Genomic DNA, 25,083 nt, shown 5'->3' with positions numbered 1-25,083 from the left:
TTAGGAAAGTACGATTCACAAAATATACGTATTTAATCCTTCGTGTTGCTCAACTAAATTAAGTCTTCTTTTTATGGTAATTTGAAGTAATACATACAAACTGTTTAACAGTATTTAACCTGTAGGTTGAATATGCTTATTGTAGTTTTCGTGCAAAGGTACACAAAGGCCATTTGTACATATCCGTTCCTAATTTTGAAATACACTATGGCAAAGGTAGTTAGTTAGTCAAGAACAACCACTTCTAGTTTTCGTATATTGTCTGATTGAATAGTGGATTTGATCGACATACGTACAGCAAATCCACTGCCCCAACTTGCAGAGCGCGTCTTTGAGACAAAGGGACTCGAACCGAGAATAAAATGATTAACTGTAAAAACACGTTAACTAATTAGCTACGCTACCTATAGGATAAAAATTAGCATGCCAAGAAAACCTTTACTTGTGTAGTAATATTGAAATAAACAGTTTAGTCACGTGAAGACGAGATCAGAATGTTCTTTTTTTGTTTAAACATTCGTATAATTTTTAACTATCAAAGGAAGTTACAAGTTTTCCATGTTTTCGCTTAGTTTTTCTTTCATATTTTAATTGAAATAAGAAAAAAATTATTTAGTGATAACGAGACGATGATTGACGAATTTCTAATTATGCATTTCAGTATAAAATTTGTTTTAGTTATATTTTCATGAAACTTGTCTTTCATTCAGAGAAATACTAGAGGCAACGTATCTAGCATAAATATTGTTTTAACTTTCTAGCTTTAGTTGAAATATGAAAAATAGATCAGTTTGTTTTGCTCAACAACCCCCTTTTTCTCTGTGCAGATATTAATTAGCAGTTAAAAATCACAATATTACATAAACTCAAGTTTATATCGCCCAGTTAGATAAGTGAAAAATAAAAATCACCGAATGATGAAATAACTATTTTCAGTCTCATAAATGAACAAGAGTATTGTTGAGAACAAATAGTAAATGTTATTTCTATGAAATTACACATTATATTTGCATGTAGCGAGTTTACTTTGTTACTTACGATTCTTTATTAAAATGAAATCATATATAGCTAGATTTTTTTATATTAGAAATAACTTCAATTATTACACAAGTTATTTTAATTTCGAACGTAATTGACCTTTGATGATACTTTGTGAAAAGCACTTTTGTTTTATCTGAAGGTATTTATTAGTTTAGTTTGCTTTATTTTCAAATAATCTGTTGAAAGGAGTTAAGAATATATCAGTTATTGTAACAATACTTATGCTGAAAAGTGGTTTCTTGATTCAAATTAAAACACTCGCAATCTAACAAAATTAAATTTAGAACTTAAGTTTTCAATTTCAGTCAGAAATAGACTGTTTCCAGATAAGTAAAATTATTCTCGTATAGACTGCTAGAGCTCTATATCAATAGGGCATCAGAATCGAACTTTCTACCTGACATTGTACAATAACAACTCAAGCCTAATGAAATAGGTTAAATAAATTTTAGATGAGTGTCAACGGAAGTAGAACATAATAGCAATTGTTTTTAAGGTTTTAAAACTGTTATACTTTATTTTGCACTGGTTGGAAAAGCAAATGTTATAACACAGTGAACAAGTCTCATTTTACCAATATACAGGGTGGCCCGTAAGTCCCTACCCATCCATATATCTTATGTATTTAGTGTATCTGTGTGCTGTCCCTCATTTTCGCTGCATAATATTATGCGACGCTATGTTCTGTGAGACATTTTCCTCAACAGAGCAGGGGTTATTGTTCCAAATGCCGCGGTAACAGCTGCCTACATGCGTAATTGAATATAACAATAACATATTGATGGGTAGGGACTTACGAGCCACCAGGTAGGTAAAGAAAAACACATTTTACCATACTTTTTGTCATGTGGCAATTTTTCATTGCACACAGTGGTCTGACAGTTAGGAACTTACTACTATTATCTGTTCCAACTTACTTAGTGTTTCTTATAATTTTAGATCCAAATAGTTTATGTGATACAAAGAAATGCAATGTCAGTGAGTAAACAGAAACAAAGAATGTATAAACGTTTGTCACTTCTATAAAATACTACTCGCTATTTTGTTGCTATTATGTGCAATTGTTTAATTAGAAGACACCACTTTGAAAAAAAAAAAAAAAGTAACAATGAAATGATTGAACGAATTACATTGGATTTCTGTCACCTTGCAAAGTAACTGTTTGAATTATACACTGTAGACTTCAGCTAGTATCTTGAAAAGTTAATAGTTAATATCCATCTGCCATAAATGAATTATGATTATGCAAGCTTATGCATTATACTAGAAAACGGATACATTTTTGTAACCTGTGTTTTATTATGTTTTTCTCACAGTATTAAAATTTACATTTTTAAGTTTACAAATACAATAGTGCCCCACCCCAAAAATGTTAATTTGTTATATCATTTATTAGATAACAGAAAAGTATGTGAAACTACGTTTTAAGAATGCAATGGACAAGATCTGTTCAAATATGACCTCAAATCCTAATTTTATCACTAGCTTTCATAGATACCCAAAATTTTCATGATTTTATTTAGATTTTCTCATAAATAGTGTTGTGTACCTGCTGTAGTTTCTTAGATTTTATTCCAGTTAGCCTACAAAATGATCAAACAAGTTTCTTTGCAACTGTGGAGTCATTAAAAGTTATTTTAGAAATAAGAGAATTGATGTTATGAAACAACCAGGTGAATCACGACATCAATCCAACTGAAAATTTATGCACTGAGTTAAGCCGATTAACAAAATATTGCAAGCCAAACACAGAAAAACTTTCTGAAGTACTGAAAGAAGGATGGCAGTCAATCATTAAGGAATATCTGCACAAACTCAGTGAAAGCATGCCACATCAATGTGAATCAATCGTGAAATCCAAGAGAAAGCTGACTAAATATTAACTTGTGAAATTGGTTTATGTTACTTTGAGTTTCATTTTTACTTCTGATTATTGCAGACACTTGTCTGGCCATTTTGTAGGCTAATTGATATAAGAAGAGCTAAGAAACATCATCAGATGCACAATACTTTTTATGAGAAAATGTAACTAAAATCATGAAAACTTTAAGTATTTAGAAAAGCCAGTGCTTAGATTAGGATTTGAAATCACATTTGAACAGATTTCACCAAGTGTGTTCTATAAACATATTTTCTGTTATCTAATAAGAGATATAACAAATTAAAAACATTTGGAGGGCATTCTTTTGTCCACTCCCTGTATATTTTTCAAATCAACATCATTTATCTGAATAGAAAAAAAATGTCAAAATTTGAGCATACAGTATAACAGAAATAGGATAGGCATCTTCATACCTTAAAGGCTCTATTAGCATTTGTTCTTCTAGTTTAACAAATGTACAATAATATTATTTTCAATTTCTACAAAAATTTTAAAAATTATTTTTCCATGCCTTATCCACAATATGTCTTATTTTCAACTATGTTATATTCTATTTCCCATTAAAAAAAATACATAGAGTTAGTCAAATCCTTTTCCACAACAACATATTACACTTACAATAAATAGCCCTAAGTTAAAAATGAACCATATTCCTTCTAACTTCAAACACTTTAAAAATATTTCATTTCAAAGGTGTGATCACAAACAACAAAAGTTTTATTTCATTCTGTATAATACAAAAATTTCATTGTACATCATATCCTTTTCACAGTTTTTGTATAGATAAAGTGACTACGATGTTTCACAACTTGTTTGATGAAGTCTGGAATAAGAGAAAAAATTCTAGATTAATTAAGAAGAAAAAAAGGTAGAAAAATGGTTTCAATATCTTCATAAAACCAACTGACTGAGACTCAAAAATGTCAAAAAAATTAATATTTTATGTTTAGAGGAAGAAATGTGCACATTTTGAAATTAATTTGTTCAGTTTTTCTAAATTCTCCATTTCTAAACTGGATGAAATACTTAGATTGGTACAAAGAATTCAACCTGTTTCTCTTACTTTACTGTAAATTCAAAGTTGTGTGGGATGATGCAGCACATGAAAACAGTGCATTTCAAGAAAAGTCTGCTATATATACAAAAAGTATTATTCAAGTAACATTATTTATATTACAAACATGAACTATTGACACCAAAAGGCCTAATACAAGTGGTAAAAATAAAATACTAGAATTTTTTATCCACATTCTTCTTAAACAGTAAACTATAAATTTCAGATCAAAAACACATAAGAAATATGTTTTAAATTATTTTTTCTCTGACACATTATTCAGAGGACTGTTGTTCAGGCAAAAAAAAAAAAAAGTCACAATTTTGGCTAGGGGAAAAATTATATTTTATTTAAATACAATAATTAACGTAATAAAAATTTTTAAATCAATTATTAACTGACAATACAACTTCTACACATTGACAACACAAACTGTGTGAGATGGAATCACACATACAACTAGTGTGTAAAAAATGGAACATTTAAAAACACAATTTTAATAATAAATAAAGGTTTGTTTAAATAATATTGAAGTCATCTTATTTTATTACCACAATTTCAACAATACTGCATTGTATTTTTTTAACACATTATTAGTTAGCATTTATTGTAGATCTAAGTTACAACGTTTAGGTTTTCAAAAACAATGGAACAAACATAGTGAGTGAGTGAGTGAGTGAGTGAGAGAGAGAGAGAGAGAGAGAGAGTGTGTGTGTGTGTGTGTGTGTTCATATCTGTATTATGACTCTTTTCTTGCAACTTTTTTCCCTGGATTCATTGTTCATTATTAGTACTCATTAGCAGAACAGTATAACTTTCAGCATGGGCTCAGTCTCTGAAACCAACATCATAACCATTTTTTACTTGTTATAGTTTCATGCTGTAACTTTTAAATTCGTTAGTGTAAGTTCATAAAATTTTGCAGACTATCAGTAAACATTATAATACTTCACAAGCAAAGTACCAGATTTTTTTTTATTAAGTTTAAAAATTTTAAGTAACATTTTTCTCATGCCTTTTTCTTTTCACATGTTACTTATCCACATCCAAAGTAATTTTCATTTTAAGATTAAAAATACTTTTATGGATCAGAAAATTTGCATATTTCACATATGAAATCCTTATAAAGTCCAGATAATTATCAAACGTTTGTTAATAAAAACTTTATATTTCATCCATTATTGTCACTAACAAATCTCTGTATGGGATCGGTCAGTTTGACCAATCTTGTATCCACCATAAATGAATATAAAGTTTTTTCTGGTAAAACTGTTTTGTCTACTATTTTCTTCACTGGACACTAAATTGAGTAATGTTTAATTAATGATTTTACTACATGTCTGTATTAATACATGAATATCATTACAAATGTTGGCAAATTCCATATATAACACTAAAGTTGTGAAATTAAGTTTTATTTTGATTTTATTACCCAACATAACAAGCTTAAAAATTTTAAATTTTAATATCTGTTGTTAACAAACACAGCAGTAAATGAAGCATACATATGAAAATTAAACATTTTAGCACTCCTCTCTGGGTTGAGGCCATAGTCACTCGCATGCAATAGCATGTTTTTTCACTAAGTTGATTACAATAAAAATTAGCATAGTTTTCATATATGAATTTTATTACATAATAAAATATATCATGTGCTAGAAAAGAATATCCTAAAACTATTACAATTTAACTGTCTCTCTAACTAAATCATAAATAGGTTTAAAAAACTACATTAGATTCTCAGAGTTAAATAACTACCATGAAAAGAAATAACCATCATATATTTTTGTAGGGAAAAACAAAACATGCTCTTTTTATTCATTATAAACATGCCTTAGCCCTATCATATAAAGACACAAGGGTAGAAAAATGCTTTGAAAACTATGGAAATATTAAAGGTCCTTTTCTGGTAGGTTTGACACAAATGTATTGATATCTCAGCTCATTGAGAAGATAGGGAGTTGAAAATTTATATTTTTTCTGCAATAGTTTGCATTTCTGACTGAGTGGACAATCTGAAAGCCAGGAAGATGCAATAAAATATAAAAGGGAGAATTCAGTGAACAAAAATGTCACATGCCATAGAAAAGAAGACTGTATTTTATGAAGTACTTCTTTTTAAAATTAAAAAACTTAAAACTTAGATAACAAGTCATGACCTGCTCATTGGATTAAAATCATCACATGAATAATCCAATTTAAAAATGAGGACATTTAGACAATATACCCACAGAATACAAGAAATCTTATTTTGACTGAAAAACTATTAGTTTATAGCAATGAACTCTACAATGATGCTTAATGTTCCAAACATAATTCAAATATGCTTAAATACACCCTTCAATTTCAGATACTTTAAGAATCAAATTATCTAACTTTTGTATCCATTATTCATCTATCCCTTAAAAGATCACTGACCTTTCTGGTGTAGCTCTTCTAAAGCTCTACAAGCTAGTGAGCCTTGGACTTTTAATCATTCAGACACAACAGGAGTAATAAGTTTATATGTAGGTATTTCTTTAAGGAGTTTTTCATAGGTAGCTATGTCAAACAGTACAAGATTATTCAGTTTGTCTTGTACTTTTCCTTTGAACCACTTGATCAATATAAAGAAAAGATACCTATTCAAAGAAACTATATAGTAACAAAAAAAAATTAAGCTTTTAAATTGATGAATATAGCTTAAGGTTTTGCTCAAGATCTCAAAGGTATAAAAATAAAATCTTATGAACATTTTTCTTTTTAGTTCTCTAAAACATACAAACTGTAAACACATCTAGATCTGTTCTCTAGTCAGGAATTCAAAAACAGATCTAAACATTTTAATCTTTGTCAGTCAATATTCAAGAAATTACTTCTAAGGTACATGTTTAATTAATCAACAGTAAAGTTAGAAAAATGACTAAAAATAACACTTTCTCTTGTATGTTTTTATAGTCTAACTTTTAGTGTTACTTTGTTCTGTTTTGCCATTTATTTATTTATTTAGCATGTTTAATTAATAAATAATTTTATGTTATAAAGGCTAAGTACGAGCCTGCTTTGTAACAGTAAATATTAAATTATGAGTTAAGTCTGCTGCAGTTTTTCTAACTGGCTGGCTGAAAAAAAGTGCTTCTGAAATGCAAGCTTACAGTATGTAGCTATATGAGTGAGTATTACATGTACCATCAAATACATGTACATAAACATCATGCATTTTTGTTACTTAAAATATAACATGATTACTTAAACTACATGTGAATGTTTTATTTCACTTATATAAAGTATTTAAAGAGTAAAATAATTTTCAACAAAATATTGTAGTTACACTAACATCACAAAAAATTATGCAAATTAGTATTACTGAAAGCCAAAATTACCCTTTTTACAGCCTTAAAGACCATTAATATAAACTCGGTGTAATTTATACAGCAAGGTTGTTTAACCTACTACTTTCCATAGCAGAATCTAAAAGTATGCCTTAAACAATATTTTTTTATTCTGTATGAAATAAATTGAAGCAAAAACTTCTTAATATAATGGTCACAAAATGATAAAATATTCTTAATGAAAAAAATGCAACTAGCATAATATGTTTGATGATAATAATAAATACTTATATTCATAAATATTGAGAAAGATAAACCTCTTTTATGCTAAGTTATGAAAGATTAATGTTCTCAACTTCAGTTCAGTACTGACTCCTTCCCAATTTGTGCATTTTAATCATATATGGTCACCCAACACATCAATACTGTGGTGGAAAAATGAAAGTAGTTGTGAGCTAATTCTGAAACCTCAAATGAAAAAGCTCTTAGTGATTTATATTTAAAAAAAAACAAATATTACGTTGCAATGTTAGTCTATTAAAGTATGAAAATATATTAATGTTGGAAACTTTCAGCTGTTAGAATTAAATACAAAATAATAACCAAAATCTTGTTAGAGTACTACCAATTAATAAGTGTTACAATGATAAGGCAAGAGATATTGTATAATTTATAAGAAAATGATTTTCAAATTGAAATCAGTTGAAATGTACCATATTAATTTTAGGAGGTACCTAATAGGTTAGAGGTATATTTGCTCCTGAAGACCACTGAATCTTTCTTAGCATTCTAGTGGAAGAGGAAGATTGTCTCTAAGAAGACCCTCAGGTTTTTTTTTAAAAAACTTTATTATAAGTCATGCATACAGACATGGAGCTCTGAATAATATTTGATGTTATACAGAAACTAACCAGGTTGTCATGTCAGTAGTGGTCAAAGTAATATTGTGCAGATCATGATGGCCTGTATAATCTTCTGTTAAACTTGACCACTACAATTTAAGTAACAACTTCAAATATTTTATTGTTTCAAACTTAAACTCATTCAAGTTACAGGAAAAACCAATTATAAATGTCATCAAGAGGTTTATGCAGTTTTTCAAAAAATAAAAGATTAAGAAAGGCAAAGGTGAAATATTTCTTTTGAGTCATAAGGTAAATAATAATCACTAACTATTACAAACTCTCATGTTACCTTTTCTGTGTACATTCCTCACTGTGCACACTTAATTACTTTCTAGAATTGGTGTGATTAATAATTTCAAAATTGATAGTTGCATTCATTTTTTTTTCAGAAATTGTATGTCATTAGTTAGATGCTCTAAAACCAAAAAGTTATGGATCTAGAAACAACTTGGTGCATGAATATATTAGGAAATGTGTTTTAAAAACCCTAAAAGGCCTATCAGTAAATGTAAGGTTAACAAATATCATCTTCATTAAACCTGACAAAAAGAAAGTGTAGCTTCCAGTTACTTCTAGACAGAAAGAGTATGTAGCTAGACATCTTTAAAGATTTATTCCAAGAAACAAATTATTTTCAATAACTACTGTACAAAATAAGTGCAAAAACATTAATACACCATAACACACCACCAGTCTGTCTAACAACTGTATAATATATGAATATTTATCAATTTAACTTTAAAATGACATGAAGATAGATATTAACCACGGTATCAAAATAGTTAATTTTTGAAAATCTTAAATATGTTGAATACTTAGAAAACATTAGCTAGTGGTAAAGCTCATTAGTTTATAATTGGATCAAAGTTCAAAGTAATACAGGAATTAGGAATGGGTGGAACAATGGCCACACCCACTCTGAGGTTGCACTGTATCAAAAACCAAAGTGTTGTACTGTTATCCTGTCTATTCCCACCTTATTTCTTTACTATTTGGTGTTAACATTTTTTATTCCTAAATTTTCTATTAAAAATATATTTACACTTGTTTTTTTCTTACTAAGCCTCAAGAATGACTGTACATTAGGCCTGTTTTCTCAAAGCTTTTCTTAGAGCTATCTCTCAACATTTCCTGGCTTTGGCTAATGCCTATGCTATAGTTTTTCTTCCACTTAACCAGAGTGGCAGCCTTATTTTGACTTTTTGTAATATTATCACTATTCTTGCACTAATGCTGTCTTTGTAGAGACAGACTTTTCAACGTTATGAACAAAAAAATTTCTCCTCTTCTCTGACTTTGTTCCCTCGAAAGGAATATTTTAAAATCACACTGCTTCAAGTACAACCTTAGATGTCAATAAATTGCACTTAGTTTGAAAACAATGCAAACATAAATTACAGACCTTCTTCTTCTTGCTTTAGGTCCAAAGCTTTCAAGCAAAATTGTGTCAGACTTTAGCAATAGTAGCCTTTGTCCTCAACAAGGAGACTTGTATCACACACACACTTAGTAGTATCATATAAAATTGCTTTGTCCACCACAGAATATTCAAGTCAGATTTATAGAACTGTAAACTTTGTTTTAAAATATTAGATCATAGTTAGAACTTAGATTTAAAGAATACATGTAGTCCAAGTTTTTATCTTGCTGACACAGCTACAGGCTGATCACATAGCATATTCATATAAACAGTTATGCACCAGCATGTGATATGATAGTGGGTTGTTACTTTGTAGCTCACAGAATGTACTTGTTATCAGATAATATGGCTCCTACTCTATTTTTAACACATTATTAGTTTAGAAAAGTGGTTATTGTTATTACCAAGGTTACAAGTAAAACTTAAGAAAAATGCTTTTAACCAAGTTAGCATAATTCAATCTTGTTCATTTAAATTTGCATAAGGTAAAAGAACAAGAGAACTATTCCTTCTAACAGTGTTAGTCAGTCAGTCATACTAATAAATTTGTGGTTTTGTTAAAATTTCATTTTTTTCTGTACTTGTTAGCTCAAGTACTTTGATGGCTTGTTACTCTACAGTTAGCTTATTTGCTATTCAACAGTATGTGTAAAGTGCTTAAAGTTTTGTTTACGTGATGTTTGCAGTATTTCAGATTTTAATTAGTATTGCACATCTGTTCCATTCCTACTGCAAGTACTATTGTACTTAGGATGCATTCGTGATAGTTTCTGTTTCACTAATGAAATCATTACCATTTTTCCACATGAACTATATACAATTACACTAAATTTTTTAACAACCTCTCTTCCCTATGAGACTTTTGACTTTAAAGAGCTTGGCAGAGTGTGACAATTCTGTTTTATATAACTGGGCTTCCGCTAGCCATTAGCCACATCGCCATTGGTGAAAAGAAACAGCCTGTGGCTAAAAAATCTAGTGTTGGTTTTGCCACAGTGGCAAAAGAGAATAATTTTTTGGTCTTGGATGGTTTTTCTTTATTTATTCTGCTCAAGTTTCGGTCTTAACAGCTTTCATGGTTTTTATCGCCATCCATGCCATTAATGATGACATATGACCAGAGGCATCCCCCAGCGAGTTGAAGAAACGAGAAACGTCTTTAAAAACTACCACTGACTAATCTATATTTTCTTTATATATGTATTTTTATGATTTCAGGAATATGACAACTAACAAATTAAATTTAGAAAAAAAATTATTACTCAGCTGTGCTAATGATTTCTTTTATTTCCATTTCTTAAGCTACATGTTTGATTCTGCCCGTGGTACATAAACAGTATTCAGAGAAAACCCGACTTTCATCAAACCAACATATGGTCTGTATCAAAGTGGAAATCCCAAGTTTTGTTTGACGTGTGTGAATTGAGATCATGACAACTATTAAATCAGATAAAAAGATGTCTAAACCGTTAGATATAAAGTTTTTTCAAAAGAAGGTTGAAGCAACAACATCAACTGATGGTGGGATATCCACTTCCATAAGTAAAAGCAGCTCTGAAGAAACTGAAGCTTGCAGCAGTGATCAGACTGTCAGTGTGAAAAAAATACATACCTGCAATTTTCACAGAGTTGTTAAAGAAACTTTGTTTAACAGTTTCCTTGGCTGGAAAATGTTTCCCAACAAAATACATTTCATTGCAAATTATGCAGGGACAATACGAAGACAAATATTTATGCTACCACTGGAAAACCTGCTACTAAGCCTAAAAAAGACAACTTGGTGAAGCATGCACGGTCAGAAGATCATCGCAGTGCAGTAGCATCACAAGTTTTGAAGAAGGACATGTCAACTGCTGCTGTGAATGTGTATGTGGGGTGTAAAGGTGGCATTCAGGCACAGATGGCCACATCACTTGTACAAGCAAAGGTACTAAAGTATTCAATGTAAGAATATTCTTCATTCTAGTATTAATAAGAAACTTTGTCTTATATAGTATTTTCTTAAAACAAAACGCAATTTGACAATTTTCTAAAAGTGAAACATTTTGAAAATATCTATCAAAAATTAAATAGCTAGCAAACTTTTCTGAATATCTTTGTTTATTACTTTAATTGGTGGTCTTATTTCAAAACATGAGTTCTTATATATATTTTTAACAGGGAGTGACCTCTCTAAAGAAACTACAGACTCAGTCACAAAGTGGAACAGAGAGCTTCATATACACCCACAGCCAGTATCTGGATGATATGTACAGTGCCCTAAATCATGTGGTTCAGGATAAAATGCAGGCAGACTTTCGGGCATCGCCTTTCCCATTTTTTGCTCTTGAAGCAGATGAAGCAACTGATGCAGGAAACACCTCTATACTGATAATTTATATCAGGTATCTTTCATCATTAGGTGAGGTTACAAGTTGATTCCTTGCTGTGCATGAGCTGACCAACACTGGAGCTGATTCTATCTACAACACAATGTGCTCAGTCATGGTAGATCAAGGATTGTTTGATGTTGACTTGGTTGGACTTGAAACTGATGATGCAAATGTCATGGTGGGAATAAAAACAGGTGTTGCTACAAAATTTAAGGAGGAATGTCCCTGAATAATAACAAGTCATTGTTTGGCACACAAATTACAGCTGGCACCTGAAAAGGCAGCAAACCAGGTACCAAAGTTTTGAACCAGTTTGCAAAAAGCCTGAAATATTCTTCCAAGTTGTGTCACATTCTGGAAGAAAGCAAAGCATTGCATGGAGAGAAAAGTAACAAAATCAAGCAAGTGTTCTTCATACAATGGCTCTCTTTTAATGATTCCGTCCAAGTACTAGTCAACTGTATTGTATCTGTGATAAGCTGCCTGCAGGTCATAGCAATGGAACGTGGTACTCCAGGCCGAGCCTTGCTACATCGTCTAGTCCAGCAAATGCCATGTTACAGCTTTGTCATGATGATACATATTTTGGCTGATGCTGTTGGCATTCTTGGACTTTTGTCAATATCTCTACAGAGAGCTGATTTATCTTATAATCAGGCTAAAGCAATTATTGATGGGTCAATTCTGTCACTTCAGTCGCTGATACACATCCCTGGTCCTTACACACAGACTGCACTGAAAGAACCCCCACAAGTTCCTGATGCCAGTGGTTACACTTCTTACAGAGGCCATGACAAAGATATTGATAAACAACATGAAAAGTACATATCAGCTGTTGGGTCACTTGTTGAAGAGGTGGTCACAAGACTACAAGTAGCATTCCCAGACACTAACATCATGTCATTTTTTTTCAATATTTAGCCCATGTCACAGCAGAGCAGTATCTGATGAGGATGATCTGAAGAAACTCATCCAGCACTTCTCTTCTTTCGTCAATGAGGATGAGACACTGACTGAATGGCTGCTACTGAGGAACGTAATGGAATAGGATGCTCACAAAAACATATACATGAAGAGCTTCTACAAGGAATACATCCACCAGACCCATCAAACTTTTCCAAATCTGTCTCAGCTTGCAGCAATTGGATTAACAATTCCAGTTACATCTGTTGACTGTGAGCAGGGAATTAGCAGGTACAACAGCTACAAAACGGATGCCAGGAGCAGTCTCTCTATGGCCAAGATAGAAATGTTACTGAACTTATCCATGGATTCCAAACCTTTAGATCATTTTAACTTCGATATTAAAAACTTAATGTCTTGTATATTTTCACATAATTACAACTATTATTTACAGGATGAAATTGATGCATATTAAAAGTCATGCACCACACAGTTTTTGGCAACCTAAAATTGTAGCTAAACAACTGTCACTGTGGCTGAAAGAAAATTACTTTTAGCCAGTGACTAAAAGAGTTATTTTTCTAGTGGAAGCCCAGTATAACAATGTAGAAGTATAATCCTTTAGTAAGGGGGTCTGTGATATTCTTTAAATATTGAGAAACAGTTCTCTAATATATTTGATTAAGTGAGAATGCTGTCTGGTATGAAGGTTGCAGCCACAATCTATGACTAAACTTGGAAGATGCTTAATGTACTACAAGTTAGTATTATTAAGTTACGTTAACAACCATGATTAAAGTTGAGACATAATATAAAGCGTGTGCTGTATTATTCTAAATACTCATAACCATCAAAAACTTTTGGGTCAGTCAGGTAGATGAAACCATATTTTATAGGCCTTAACCATTTGGATTTTCATCATGTGATCCAACCACTAAAATTATGGATTTATACATTTCAATCCTAAAGGATATTTAAAAATAACATTTTTAAGGAATACGAACATATACTTTACATAAAGTTCATACACAAACCTTTTCCTTTGCTTTACCACCTTGAAATCCTCCTCCTTTTTTTCTTGGCTGTGGCACCCTTTGGATATTTTTTTTGGTTGTTGCTTAGGGAGCTGTCATGAGTTAAAAACAATCTGTTATTCACAATTCAATACCTGGAAATAAGATTAGTTCTTTAATAATTCATCACTGGATACTGCATTAACAACTTCATTATGATATAAAAAGTATTTTATACTGTACATATACTGTTAATTAATGTATTACTTAAAACATATTTTTAGAATCAAATAGTATTTAAAACCAGAAAACATTACATTTCCAAAATCTTAAATTTCTTTAAGGCATTAAATACTACTGCATGAAAAGATACAACAAAATAGACCAGTGGCTGTTATTAGCATATTTCTTCAAAAAAACACTCATGTTACATTTACACCTATAATGGAAAATTTGAAAGTAAACCAATAAATTTAAGGGTACAAAGATTTCTACAACAAGTTAACATATTTTGTAGTTTCTCCATGTGCTATCTTACACAACTATGACAAGAATGGGAACACTATCCACACTGCAGTTACAACAAATCAAACAAGAAAGTAAAAACATCAGCACATTAGCAAATATGAAAAAGCAGTGTTTAAAGGTTGGAAGATGACAAAGAGCTACCAAAATTTTCAGTGCAAAAACAACTACAATAGCAGCTTCTTGAAGAAACAAGGAGACATAAGAGCACTTACAAAGTTCATAGAAAAGTACATTGAAAGTTAAAAAACATGGAATTTAAACAGAAACAATGTATCTGTTGTGAAACAAAAAGCTTAGTCATCCAAACCTACAGCCATTCAATATTACACAAAGAATGAACTGATAACTCTCACCTATAAAAGTTACCTTAGTAAAGAACATTGTAAACATTCAAAGAATACAGAAATAAAAAAAGGAAAAAGAGAAATAGTAACAAGCTGACAATTTAGGGGCTGAACAGTTCAATTTCCACATGGATATTTCAAATCCTGTTAAATTCATATACCATTGTACGGTTATGCTGATCAACAGAAATAAACTGTGTACACCTGGAAATACAAAATACCGACACCACTGTCATCATATAATGTGCAAGCCAGACATGCTTTAGCACTCAAGCATTAGTTTCAAGATTATCTTACTACATACTTTCCAGTATGTGAGAGTACCAAACAGACACTGAGGTGAATGTATCATGTTAGGCTTTACAAATATAGTTGAAAAGACACTTGAATGTGTCATCTGATGACAGACTTGTTTTGTGAAATTATATTTTTAGGTAGATGGCAGAATTAAAGATGTACTTGGAATGAAAACTGGGAACTTTATTCAGTTATCAAATCATATCATGTCAAATAACTGATCAACTTAAATTCAAATAATGTGAATTGTCACAAAAATAAAACAATCAAAATAGTGTTTCCAAATATTCCAATAAACGAGTTTCTAAATTATGATCAAATTAACTGTCACAAAAAAAGCAACTACTCAAAATTATTATTTTGAAAATATTATTACGTTCAAAGCTGTGTACAAAGCTACATAATTGGCTCTGTTATGCCCAGTTTTGGCTTCAAAAGTTTGTTTTTGATTTAAGAGTCTCAATTTCAACTCCCATTGCCAACAGATTTACTTTCCTGTTCCATCTTTGTTATTATAACAAAGCTGTTAAAATTATCTGTATTACTGCTAACTTAGGGCTACTCACTATAGAAGACGATTTTTTGGCACCACCTGCCACTAACTCTTTGTTTTTACTTATAAGTACCATAGTTTGATAAACACTGTGTTATTCATTTAATCAGGTATCTATTAACAAGAATGTTGATTAAATCAATTACCAAATACCAGTAACTGTCCTGCTCTACTAGGATTACCATGTGATTTATGCTTACACATTACTGATAAATCCATAGTAAACATTATTGGGGAAAGTACACTATGCAATAGATTTAATATTATTTTAATATTTATGTTTGTGTCTGTTTAATATATATTTAGAAATATATATAACTTGTATTGTTGGATGTGTATTGTTCAAGTCATGCCTGTTCTCTAAATTTGTAAATTCTCAAGAGTAAGAATCAACAATATATATTTTACAAAAGCATTAGTATGTCTTCAAATATTGTTGAGTCAAGTAAACTTTTGAGAATTTTGCCTAAAATTTATATAAATTGATGCGCTAAAAGAGAGTTTAACATTTTTGGATCACTACAGTTAGTATAAGTTTCGAAAGCTATAATTGCAATAAATGCTTATTAATTGGAAACCTACGAATATTTGACCAGGAACATGAATGTATCTGTGTATCAAAATAAAAGTAATTTGCACCTCATGAAATGTTGATAAAGTATTCAGTCCAAGACCAGAGAGAAGACTTAATCAGTTGGTCAGTTTTGTGTTTTGTGGTGCAAAGAAACTTTCATATATGAATCATTATTTGCAATAACAATTACTATAAATTGTATTGTTATTTGCATATTAAAATATACTTGTGTTAATAAAGAAAACTGGGTGGATCAATCTTATTGAAAAATATCACAAGTTTAATACATATTGACATTTAATGAACTTCTAAATTAAAATAAAAATTTCTGGCTATTTGAAATTGTAACACATAATGTACATAATAAATTGGAGGCTTGTCCAAGATAAATTATAATACATAACTAACACACAATATGACATTTTGCCTTTAGTCAGAACAACAAAAATGACAGTTTGAAGGAACTTACAATGTCACAATCTAGGCTTCAGTACAAACTAATTAGCATGATGTACTTAATGAGGAGAAAGTTAAATGACCAAACAGTTTTTATTAAAACCTCATTAATAACAGGAAAGAGGCAGATGTAAACATATAATGTCAGTTATAAGTGAATGTTTTAATCACATAACCAGAGATGAATTAATAATTAAATATAATTTTACAGCTGAGCAGCTAAATGATCTTGAGTTCAAATCTTGTTTGTCAGATAGTGTATAACAGTTCATCACTATTCTTGGGTTGTTACCAAGAAAGAGTTTAAACTGAGTAAGAGTTTGGCTGTTCCTAAGTCACCAAGAATGAATGTTGAGAAATGTACAATATTCTAACAGAAGGACACTTTGTAACTAAAAAAATCTCAACTCATACATTGAAGCAAAATTGTGGTGATCCATCTTGAATTGCAGATGTTACAAATCACGTCAAGAATAAGCAGACAAACAACTGACAAAACAATTTGCAATTTGTCTCAGTCAGAAAACTTCACTTGAAAAAACATCCATGTACACAGCAAGTGCAAACAAATGTAGAATCTTTATTACTACCTTCAGTAACTGATGCTATTCCGTTATTTTCTGGAGCAATCACACTAATAATAACTGGAAACAAACAGGTTACAAATATTACTTCAGAATTTATATTGAAACTAATTACAGATTAGAAAATGTGATACAATACTTAATGACCGTATGCTAGCAAATGACTGACATGACAATGTTTTACCATTAGGCAGGATCATTTGAATTATCTGGTAAATGTAATGTTATGTCCAGTTCACATAGTAAAAACAACTTAATTGAATTCTAGAATAAAGTTTGCTTCAGACTATCTTCATAAATAATGTTTGAAAAGAAATACCAAGCCTAATGGTATGCCTAATTCACAAAGAAGCCTGCTCACTAAATGACCAATAACAAAATGCTAAATATTTCCCATTGTTTAGCTCACTAACAACTGCAGAAATAATTCACTAATTGCTTCACAAGTTTATTTTTATTTATATTGTAACTTTATTTCTACATAATGCAGGGTATTTCTAGTTGTACTACATCATCATTATGGTTAGCTTCCTCTTGCAAACAAACTTTTAAATTAAATGTTAAAAAAATATGCTTTACAACAATAGAAGTACTAAATAAGAATGCTCCAGTTTGTTGAGAATAATTTTAACTATTTAAGTTTAGAGACAGGATAAAATGTAATGCTAAAGTCACACATGTTGAATTTTGCCAGAAAAAAGTACTAGTGGTAGTATAGTGATGTTTGATCCCATTCTAACACTTAATTTTAAGAGGTTAAAGAAGCAAGAACAAAACCACAGGAAATAGTTGGTCACTATCAAACCTTTTTTTATATTTTGCAACTTTGCCTATAACTAAAATGGAACATACTTATCTGGTCACAAATGCCAGACTGTGTTTGATTACTTGAAAATTTCTTAATAAACATCCATAAGAACCTCATGTCCTGCAGATAGATGCCAGTACTATCGTAATTAAGGCATAAAGGTAGTTAATGCTTAATTTCTGACAGATTTCTCAGGATCTAATATCAGGAATCTGTTTTTTGTTTTGTTTTGTAAATCTAAATGCAGAAACAATAAAATTTTAAGAATTCCTAGGTGGTACGAGAGTTAATATTTAACTGAACCAGTCAGTTACATTAATCACTCCTAACCTTATTCCAAATCATACTTAATAACATTTACACTGTTATCTTTTGAAACTCAAAATCTTTTTCCTCCTAAGAACAAAAAATGTTACCTTTATTTCTAGAAATTAAGCAATGAGTATAGTGTTAATACACACTAATCATAAAAGTATCAAAAATTCCTCTGCTTATGCTAGTCAGAAGATATTAAGTAATAATTTATTGCTTTTACCTTTTTTTAAAAGGTCTGTCATATTTTTTAATTATTTTGTAATTATTAAAAAAATAATTCCTGGAAAACATTATTAACATATGGCTGACTCAATTATAAAACTATAAACACTGTTATGAACATGAAATTAAACATGTACAAAAGAATCATCATAATTTTGCAACATATTTTATCATACATGATGAGCTGTTTATATTAGCAACCATTAGAATAAGATGTGAGGTGAATTGTAATGATGATTTCTAGTTCTTAAATATTAATTTGGAAACAAAATTATTTTAAGACACTTTGTTGCATAAACACTACTGAATATGCGAGTATAGGATTCAAATGTACAAATGTTTAGAATATTTGGCATTTTATTAAATAATAAGGGGATATGCATGTGCAATAATGAACTAATTTAAAAAAAAAAAAAAAAGACATTTGGTGAGTGGTACTGCCTATTGGTAAGTAGTAGTAAGTTTCCATACTACTAATTTGTAATTTTACAGTTAATTATACAAAGCATGCAATAGCTGTATTTAAATGGTAATGGTGATAAAGATGGTATTGGGTGGTCACTGTTATTAACACTAATAAACAATGGTGGTAAATGTTTCATTGTTAATGCAAATCTAAGTGACACCTTACACATACACGCGTAAACCAAAATGAAATACCTATTTACAATTGGCTAAAATGGACATTCCTTTTGCTAAACTTACACAAATTTTGTCAGAAATATCATAATCCTGCATTGCCTCAAGTGTTGATATGTGTGAACTGATTTTAAAGTTTTAGTTTCATAATAATTCAGCAACCTAGCCTGCTTTTGTGAAACTGAACATTTGAACACGTATGGTTTAAGAGACCAAATATGACTGGTTAAAAATGCCAACCGCTAAAACTTTGTCTGTTCTGACAATTAAAACGCAATGTATATGCATTACACCATGGGATCATATCTAGCATGAAGCACATTCTCCCTGAATGAAAATGTGTCTTAACTCTAGTACAATATTTTAAATGAAAATACAGGTGCAAGTATTGGATGTTCTGCTAATAGAAACCCAAAATGTGGTCTTAATTAATCTATCTTTATTTTCTCTTATCAGGATATTCAAATACTTGTCCAGTGACCAAAATGACAAGATGAAGGAGAAAGGATTTACATAAAAACGCATTAACATTCAATATTTGAATAAAATAAATCAGTAAATAAAAATGATAATTTACTTGCTTCCAAGTTTACCTAAACAAAGATGCTTTCCAAACCACATTTTGTTCTTTCCAAGGTTTGAAAACTTATGGGTGAGTAAGCTCTTTCAGAAAATGAGTATTAGCTTATCATTATGTAATTCCAACCCTGACCACAAAGTTTAATGTACGCCTTTGTTTCTACAAATTAAATAGTCGGAAATATTCAAGAATTATTTTAATGTTTTGTGTGTGTTTTAAAATAGTAAATGCTCTTGGATCCATTGAATCTGCCAAAACCAAAGTTAGAATATGAAGAGAGCTATCATTTGATACATCACTAATTATTATTGGTCCATTCACTTTGAACTACACCATATTTTTGGTTTTAAAATTCACTCGTTTGTCACAACCAAATGGAAGAGGAAAGGTTTAACAACCATCACAAATTTTTTTCAAGCTGATTTACAACTAGCAGAAGTACAATTATCCTGAAATTAACCATGCAAACTCATTGTTTAGTACTACTGTATACTTTTTTTATTTGTTGTTTGGTGTACTATAATTACTATTTTGTTTATGGGAGATTTATAAATTCAAAACTGTAATTTTTGCATTCACATACTTCTAGGACCAGGAACTATAATTCTCTGGAACTCTCTACTAGTACACTTAATCTGGCTTTTATAAATTTGTATTCAATACTACCAATATGAAACCATATCACTCAAGTTAAATAAATAAGTATTTAAATTAAATCCTCATTTAAATATAGGAAACTATTAAAGGCATGCTAGGTTGAGAATACTGAAGGTCAGAAAGGGTTCTGTTTATGTTCTTATTTCAGATGTTTGAGGTTACTGGGTATGTGGATGATAATTCTGAAATGTTTAATGACATTTGGGCTGCTAAATAAAAATTCTATTGTTCATATAAAAATGCAATAATACTTTTAATTAATGTTTTATTTAATAGCTTTATGGTATTCCTCCTCAATATTTGAAAGATATTTCTGTAATTTTTAAGGCCCAAACCAAGACTGTTTCTGGTGTTTTACTAATAGAACAATACTATAAAGAACAGACTTCACTAAGTGAATATAGATTCACATCATATTCTCAAACACAGTGGTAATATTGTAAACAAATCTAATATTAATATTAGCATGCCATAAGTTAGTCAATGACAAACCCAATGTACAAATGCAGAATACAGTTTTGTGGAGGATTATTTAAAAGAAAAAAACAAAACAAAAAATATTCCTTTTACTGATCATATTACCAGTAATCTAATCCCACATTTGATGCACATGTAAAGTAGTATCAATTCAGAAGCTTATGCCACCAGAACTCACACAAGAGTTATTCTATCTCTGATATCAGTGAAGCTATAGATTTTCACAGAGAAGATTTGCCAAATCCTGATAATTTTGATAAAGATATCAGTGAAAAAGAAAATAGTTTTCTATACTTCTCCAAGACAGAATTTAGCTGACTGCTTAAAAGCATGCTTCTGTGTACTAAATATCTTTATATTACTGAAACTCTTTACCATATTCCCACCAAGTTCATGTTTATTCTTCAGGTTGGAAGTCTGGGAAGTTTACCCTCCCACATTGCAATGATAACATAGCAACTGAAGCAAATGGGCAAATAGTGAGACAAAGGGGAAATTATTATTACACACCTGCAAGTATGGTGAAAAGTTGCTGTGTATTGAATTGAACCAATAACAAGTTGAAAAGACCTGATCATTCCTTATACTTTGATACCCAATCCTTCAGGTCACTTTAACAGCAAGCATAAAGCAAACATTTGTGGCCTTTTATTCCTTGCCTAGAAATACCTTCAGAGAATTGGACAATAACTGATTTAAAAGCTAGTTTACATGGTAGTTTATTTTTTACTGCATGTTACCCAAAAATACAGAAAAAAGAGAAGGGTATCGTGGTTGAAAGCTATAAAATGTGGAGGAAGAAATAGGAGAGTTGTGGGGGCCAAAGTCTGACAATAACTCTGTGTTCAGTTCATTTTATATTGTGTAAATGTTAGCTTCCAATTTTTTAACACAAAGTAATTGTGCCCATCTGAGTACTGCACACTGGGCCATTCTTTCATGTTGTTTATCAAAGAGTCAGCAGGGTGCTAGTAGAGACAAGAATCAAACCCAGGTAATTGTAATTTTACTTGATATTTCACTAATGCTTGGATGGCAACTTCTCTAAGTAAAGATATGATAAAACATTACAATTAGCAAGTTCACTATCGATTAATAACATATGAATAACACTATATAACAAAATGTTTACTTTTTCTTGTTCCTGGACAGAAAGTGTCATTTTCCAATTGCATATGCCTAAAGTCAATGGAAAAGACCTATTTTACTCTTCAAATTTTGCTTTTGTGACCTGGGAGCATGTAATGAAAACATGATGGGAGACTGTATTTGGGGGCAGATATATGAAAGTGATTTACATTACAGTAGCAAATCTCGTAAAATTACTAATTTCTAAACATTTTTGTATAACTTTAGTATAAATATATTTAAATCTTAATTCATATGTTGGTTTATTCAGACAACCTTATGTAACTGAAAATGTGCAAGTTTGCCCATTTTTACATTGAAAATAGGTTAACTTCTCAATTTCATTATCCAGGTCACAAAACCAAAATCTGAAGGGAATAATGGCCATTTTCTGTACTTTTACAACATAAGCAATTAAGAAATAACACATACTACCTAGGAACAAAATTTGTGTTACATAGTGTAATAACTGAAAATTTTGTATAGTAGTTTCAGCAGTAACATATGGCAGACATATAAACAATAACATGTATATGGCATACATGCAGCTGTACTCACTTCACTATTGTTTGTGCCTTTATCAAGATGGCAATCACATTAACAGGCAAAATCATGACTGTTACATCACACTCACCTCAAGAATGTGAATATTCTACATCTGCTTTCTCTACCAAATGAATATTTTCCAAGTTGTAAACAAATAAAAAAAGACTGAGTACTCTAGCTTTAATACATAATAATTATTGCATTGCTATCAACACAGAAACTGTATGCAAATTATTCATAGAAAAAAACTCCAGAAAAATGGAGCATGCTAACATGTTATTTCACTCAGTAGTGAATGCAAGTACTTAGAGGATACTGACAGCCAATGCATGAAACACTCAACATACAAACTGTTGTTATACAGAGTTGTTTACATTAGTAACATAATTTAACAATAAATAATTACTCTGCATTTAGATAGTAAATACTTTACTATAATAAAACATACATATTTATGCTGTGTGTAGCTCCTCATGCATTGTTACAATAGAATGACAATTGGTTGGCTTTATACTGGATGTTTGTGGGTTGTCAGCTATCTTTCACGTAACATTCCTTCCAGATTTATTTTACAAATCTTCTGGAGTTGCATGCTTCTAAACCCTCAAAATATACTTATGCTGATAGTACTTTGCTCGATATGTGCTGCTTTAGAACTTGATCTCACGAATTAGAATCCCCATTTTCTAACATTTTAAGTACGGGCCTGCACTTGAATTTGTTGTCATGCTAACATTACTTCTAGTAGTTGTTGAGTCCAAACTTATGTTATACTATGTCGAGCGAATTATTTATATTTTACAAGAATTTATTGATTTAGCTTTGTCTGAAAGTGTCTTAAAAGCTGACACAAGCGTAAAATACATCAAAATAAGTATATATCCCAACAATATCCTTACATTTTTCTAAATAATCAATTTCGTGTAAAATAGAATACTTACCATAGTTCTCTATCTGTCCTAACACCACTTTAAAAAAATTATCGAAAACATGAGTGACATCTTCTCTAAATTGAAGTATCCCTAAGACCAAAATCACAAACAGCAAGTAATAAGGGACCAACGCCATATATGTTAATTAAATCCATTTTTTAAATAATGAAACTTAAACACTGCATACACACATACAAAAATGATGAGAAAAACAAAGAACAAGACACAACATATACAATATTTTGGTAAATAATGAATCTAAGTTAACTACTACAGTTACTTGAGTTATAAAGATCAACTTCATTACAAGCGCAATCAGTGACGAAGAAGAAAATACAAGTTTACAAAACTATGAAGTTTAGTACCCGACTAATTTTGACAGAATGTGTGTCAATAACCCGAACTACTTGGCCAAGCCGAGCCAGCAGTGGTTTTAAACTTTACGAACTTAAGGATAATTTTTTGCTATTAAATAAAATAGATTATAATAAGAGCAATATTCAGTTAATGTTATAAAACACAAGTACTAGAAACTTATCCAAAACTCATGGCTAAAGTATTTTAGGATGATGAACAAAAAATTATGATTATATTCGAAAGATCGAAATAAAAGAAAACTTATGCCAGAACAATAAACGCCATTGAAAATTGCTTTGCATGTAAGTCGGACATTCAACACTAAAACCTACCTCACTGTGCAGCTTTGTGCTTAAATTGAAACAAATGAAACTGCCCCTCGAAATTTCAGGTTTATTATAATAGATTCCTAAGCTATTTATTGTTAATATTATTATCAGTATCAACATATCAGTTGAACAATTATATTTAAATAGAAACTGTTTACTTTAATCTTCCTAAGCGTGCATACGGAATATTAAAGTAAACAGTTTCTATTTAAATATAATTGTTCAACTGATATGTTGATACTGATAATAATATTAACAATAAATACCTTTCTTAACTTGAGAGACGAGGAGGTTCTTTGCAGCTACCTACACTGCTGGCCAAAATCTTAAGGCCAATGAACATAAAGAAAAAATATGCATTTTGCATTGTTAGACTCAACCACATATTTCAGTAGAGCTTCCAAAGATGAAAATAAGAAAAGGAAAAAAAAAAAAAAAAACATTTTTAGCATTTAAAAGTTTGTTTGTTTTGAATTTCGCGCAAAGCTACTCGAGGACTATCTGCACTAGCCGTCCCTAATTTAGCAGTGTAAGACTAGAGGGAAGGCAGCTAGTCATTACCACCCACCGCCAACTCTTGGGCTACTCTTTTACCACCGAATAGGGGGATTGTCCGTCATATTATAACGCCCCCACGGCTAAAAGGGCGAGCATGTTTGGCACTTCAATTCGTTGAAACCTTCTGCTCAACGCCGACGAAATTTTCTTGGTCCAACCCCTTGAAATTCTCTTTCCGTATCCCTCAGGGATTAACGCTTCCTTTCAGCATGGTCTTAAACTTTGACCAGCTAGTATTTAGGCTAATTTCATAGTGTTCACATTTTACCTATTAAATGCTAATTTTTTTTTATTTTCC

The 25,083-nt window shown here is 30.7% G+C and overlaps 1 protein-coding gene across 9 annotated transcripts; it reads right to left on the bottom strand.

Moving 5' to 3' along the window:
- Positions 1-3,619: 3,619 nt before the first annotated feature.
- LOC143236939 (uncharacterized) lies at positions 3,620-24,531 on the bottom strand. Of its 9 annotated transcripts, XR_013019812.1 has the most exons (5): positions 24,494-24,531; positions 24,231-24,312; positions 13,923-14,014; positions 6,396-6,573; positions 3,620-3,746 (listed from the first exon to the last, which is right to left on the bottom strand). XR_013019812.1 is itself a non-coding variant. In XM_076475653.1 (3 exons), exons 1-3 carry the CDS (start codon positions 24,345-24,347, stop codon positions 3,716-3,718), a joined length of 240 nt encoding a protein of 79 aa, XP_076331768.1. In that variant the 5' UTR covers positions 24,348-24,410; the 3' UTR covers positions 3,620-3,715. The 9 variants fall into 9 exon arrangements, 1 of the variants encoding a protein (XP_076331768.1); XR_013019806.1 differs by lacking the exon at positions 24,494-24,531 and having other exon boundaries at positions 6,396-6,598; positions 24,231-24,410; XR_013019811.1 differs by lacking the exon at positions 24,494-24,531 and having other exon boundaries at positions 24,231-24,388.
- Positions 24,532-25,083: the final 552 nt, after the last annotated feature.

This window comes from Tachypleus tridentatus, chromosome 13 (assembly GCF_004210375.1).
Source record: "Tachypleus tridentatus isolate NWPU-2018 chromosome 13, ASM421037v1, whole genome shotgun sequence".
Classification (NCBI taxonomy): domain Eukaryota; kingdom Metazoa; phylum Arthropoda; class Merostomata; order Xiphosura; family Limulidae; genus Tachypleus; species Tachypleus tridentatus.
Note: the sequence above shows the minus strand (reverse complement) of the source record. Positions and strands in the feature narration are given on the sequence as shown.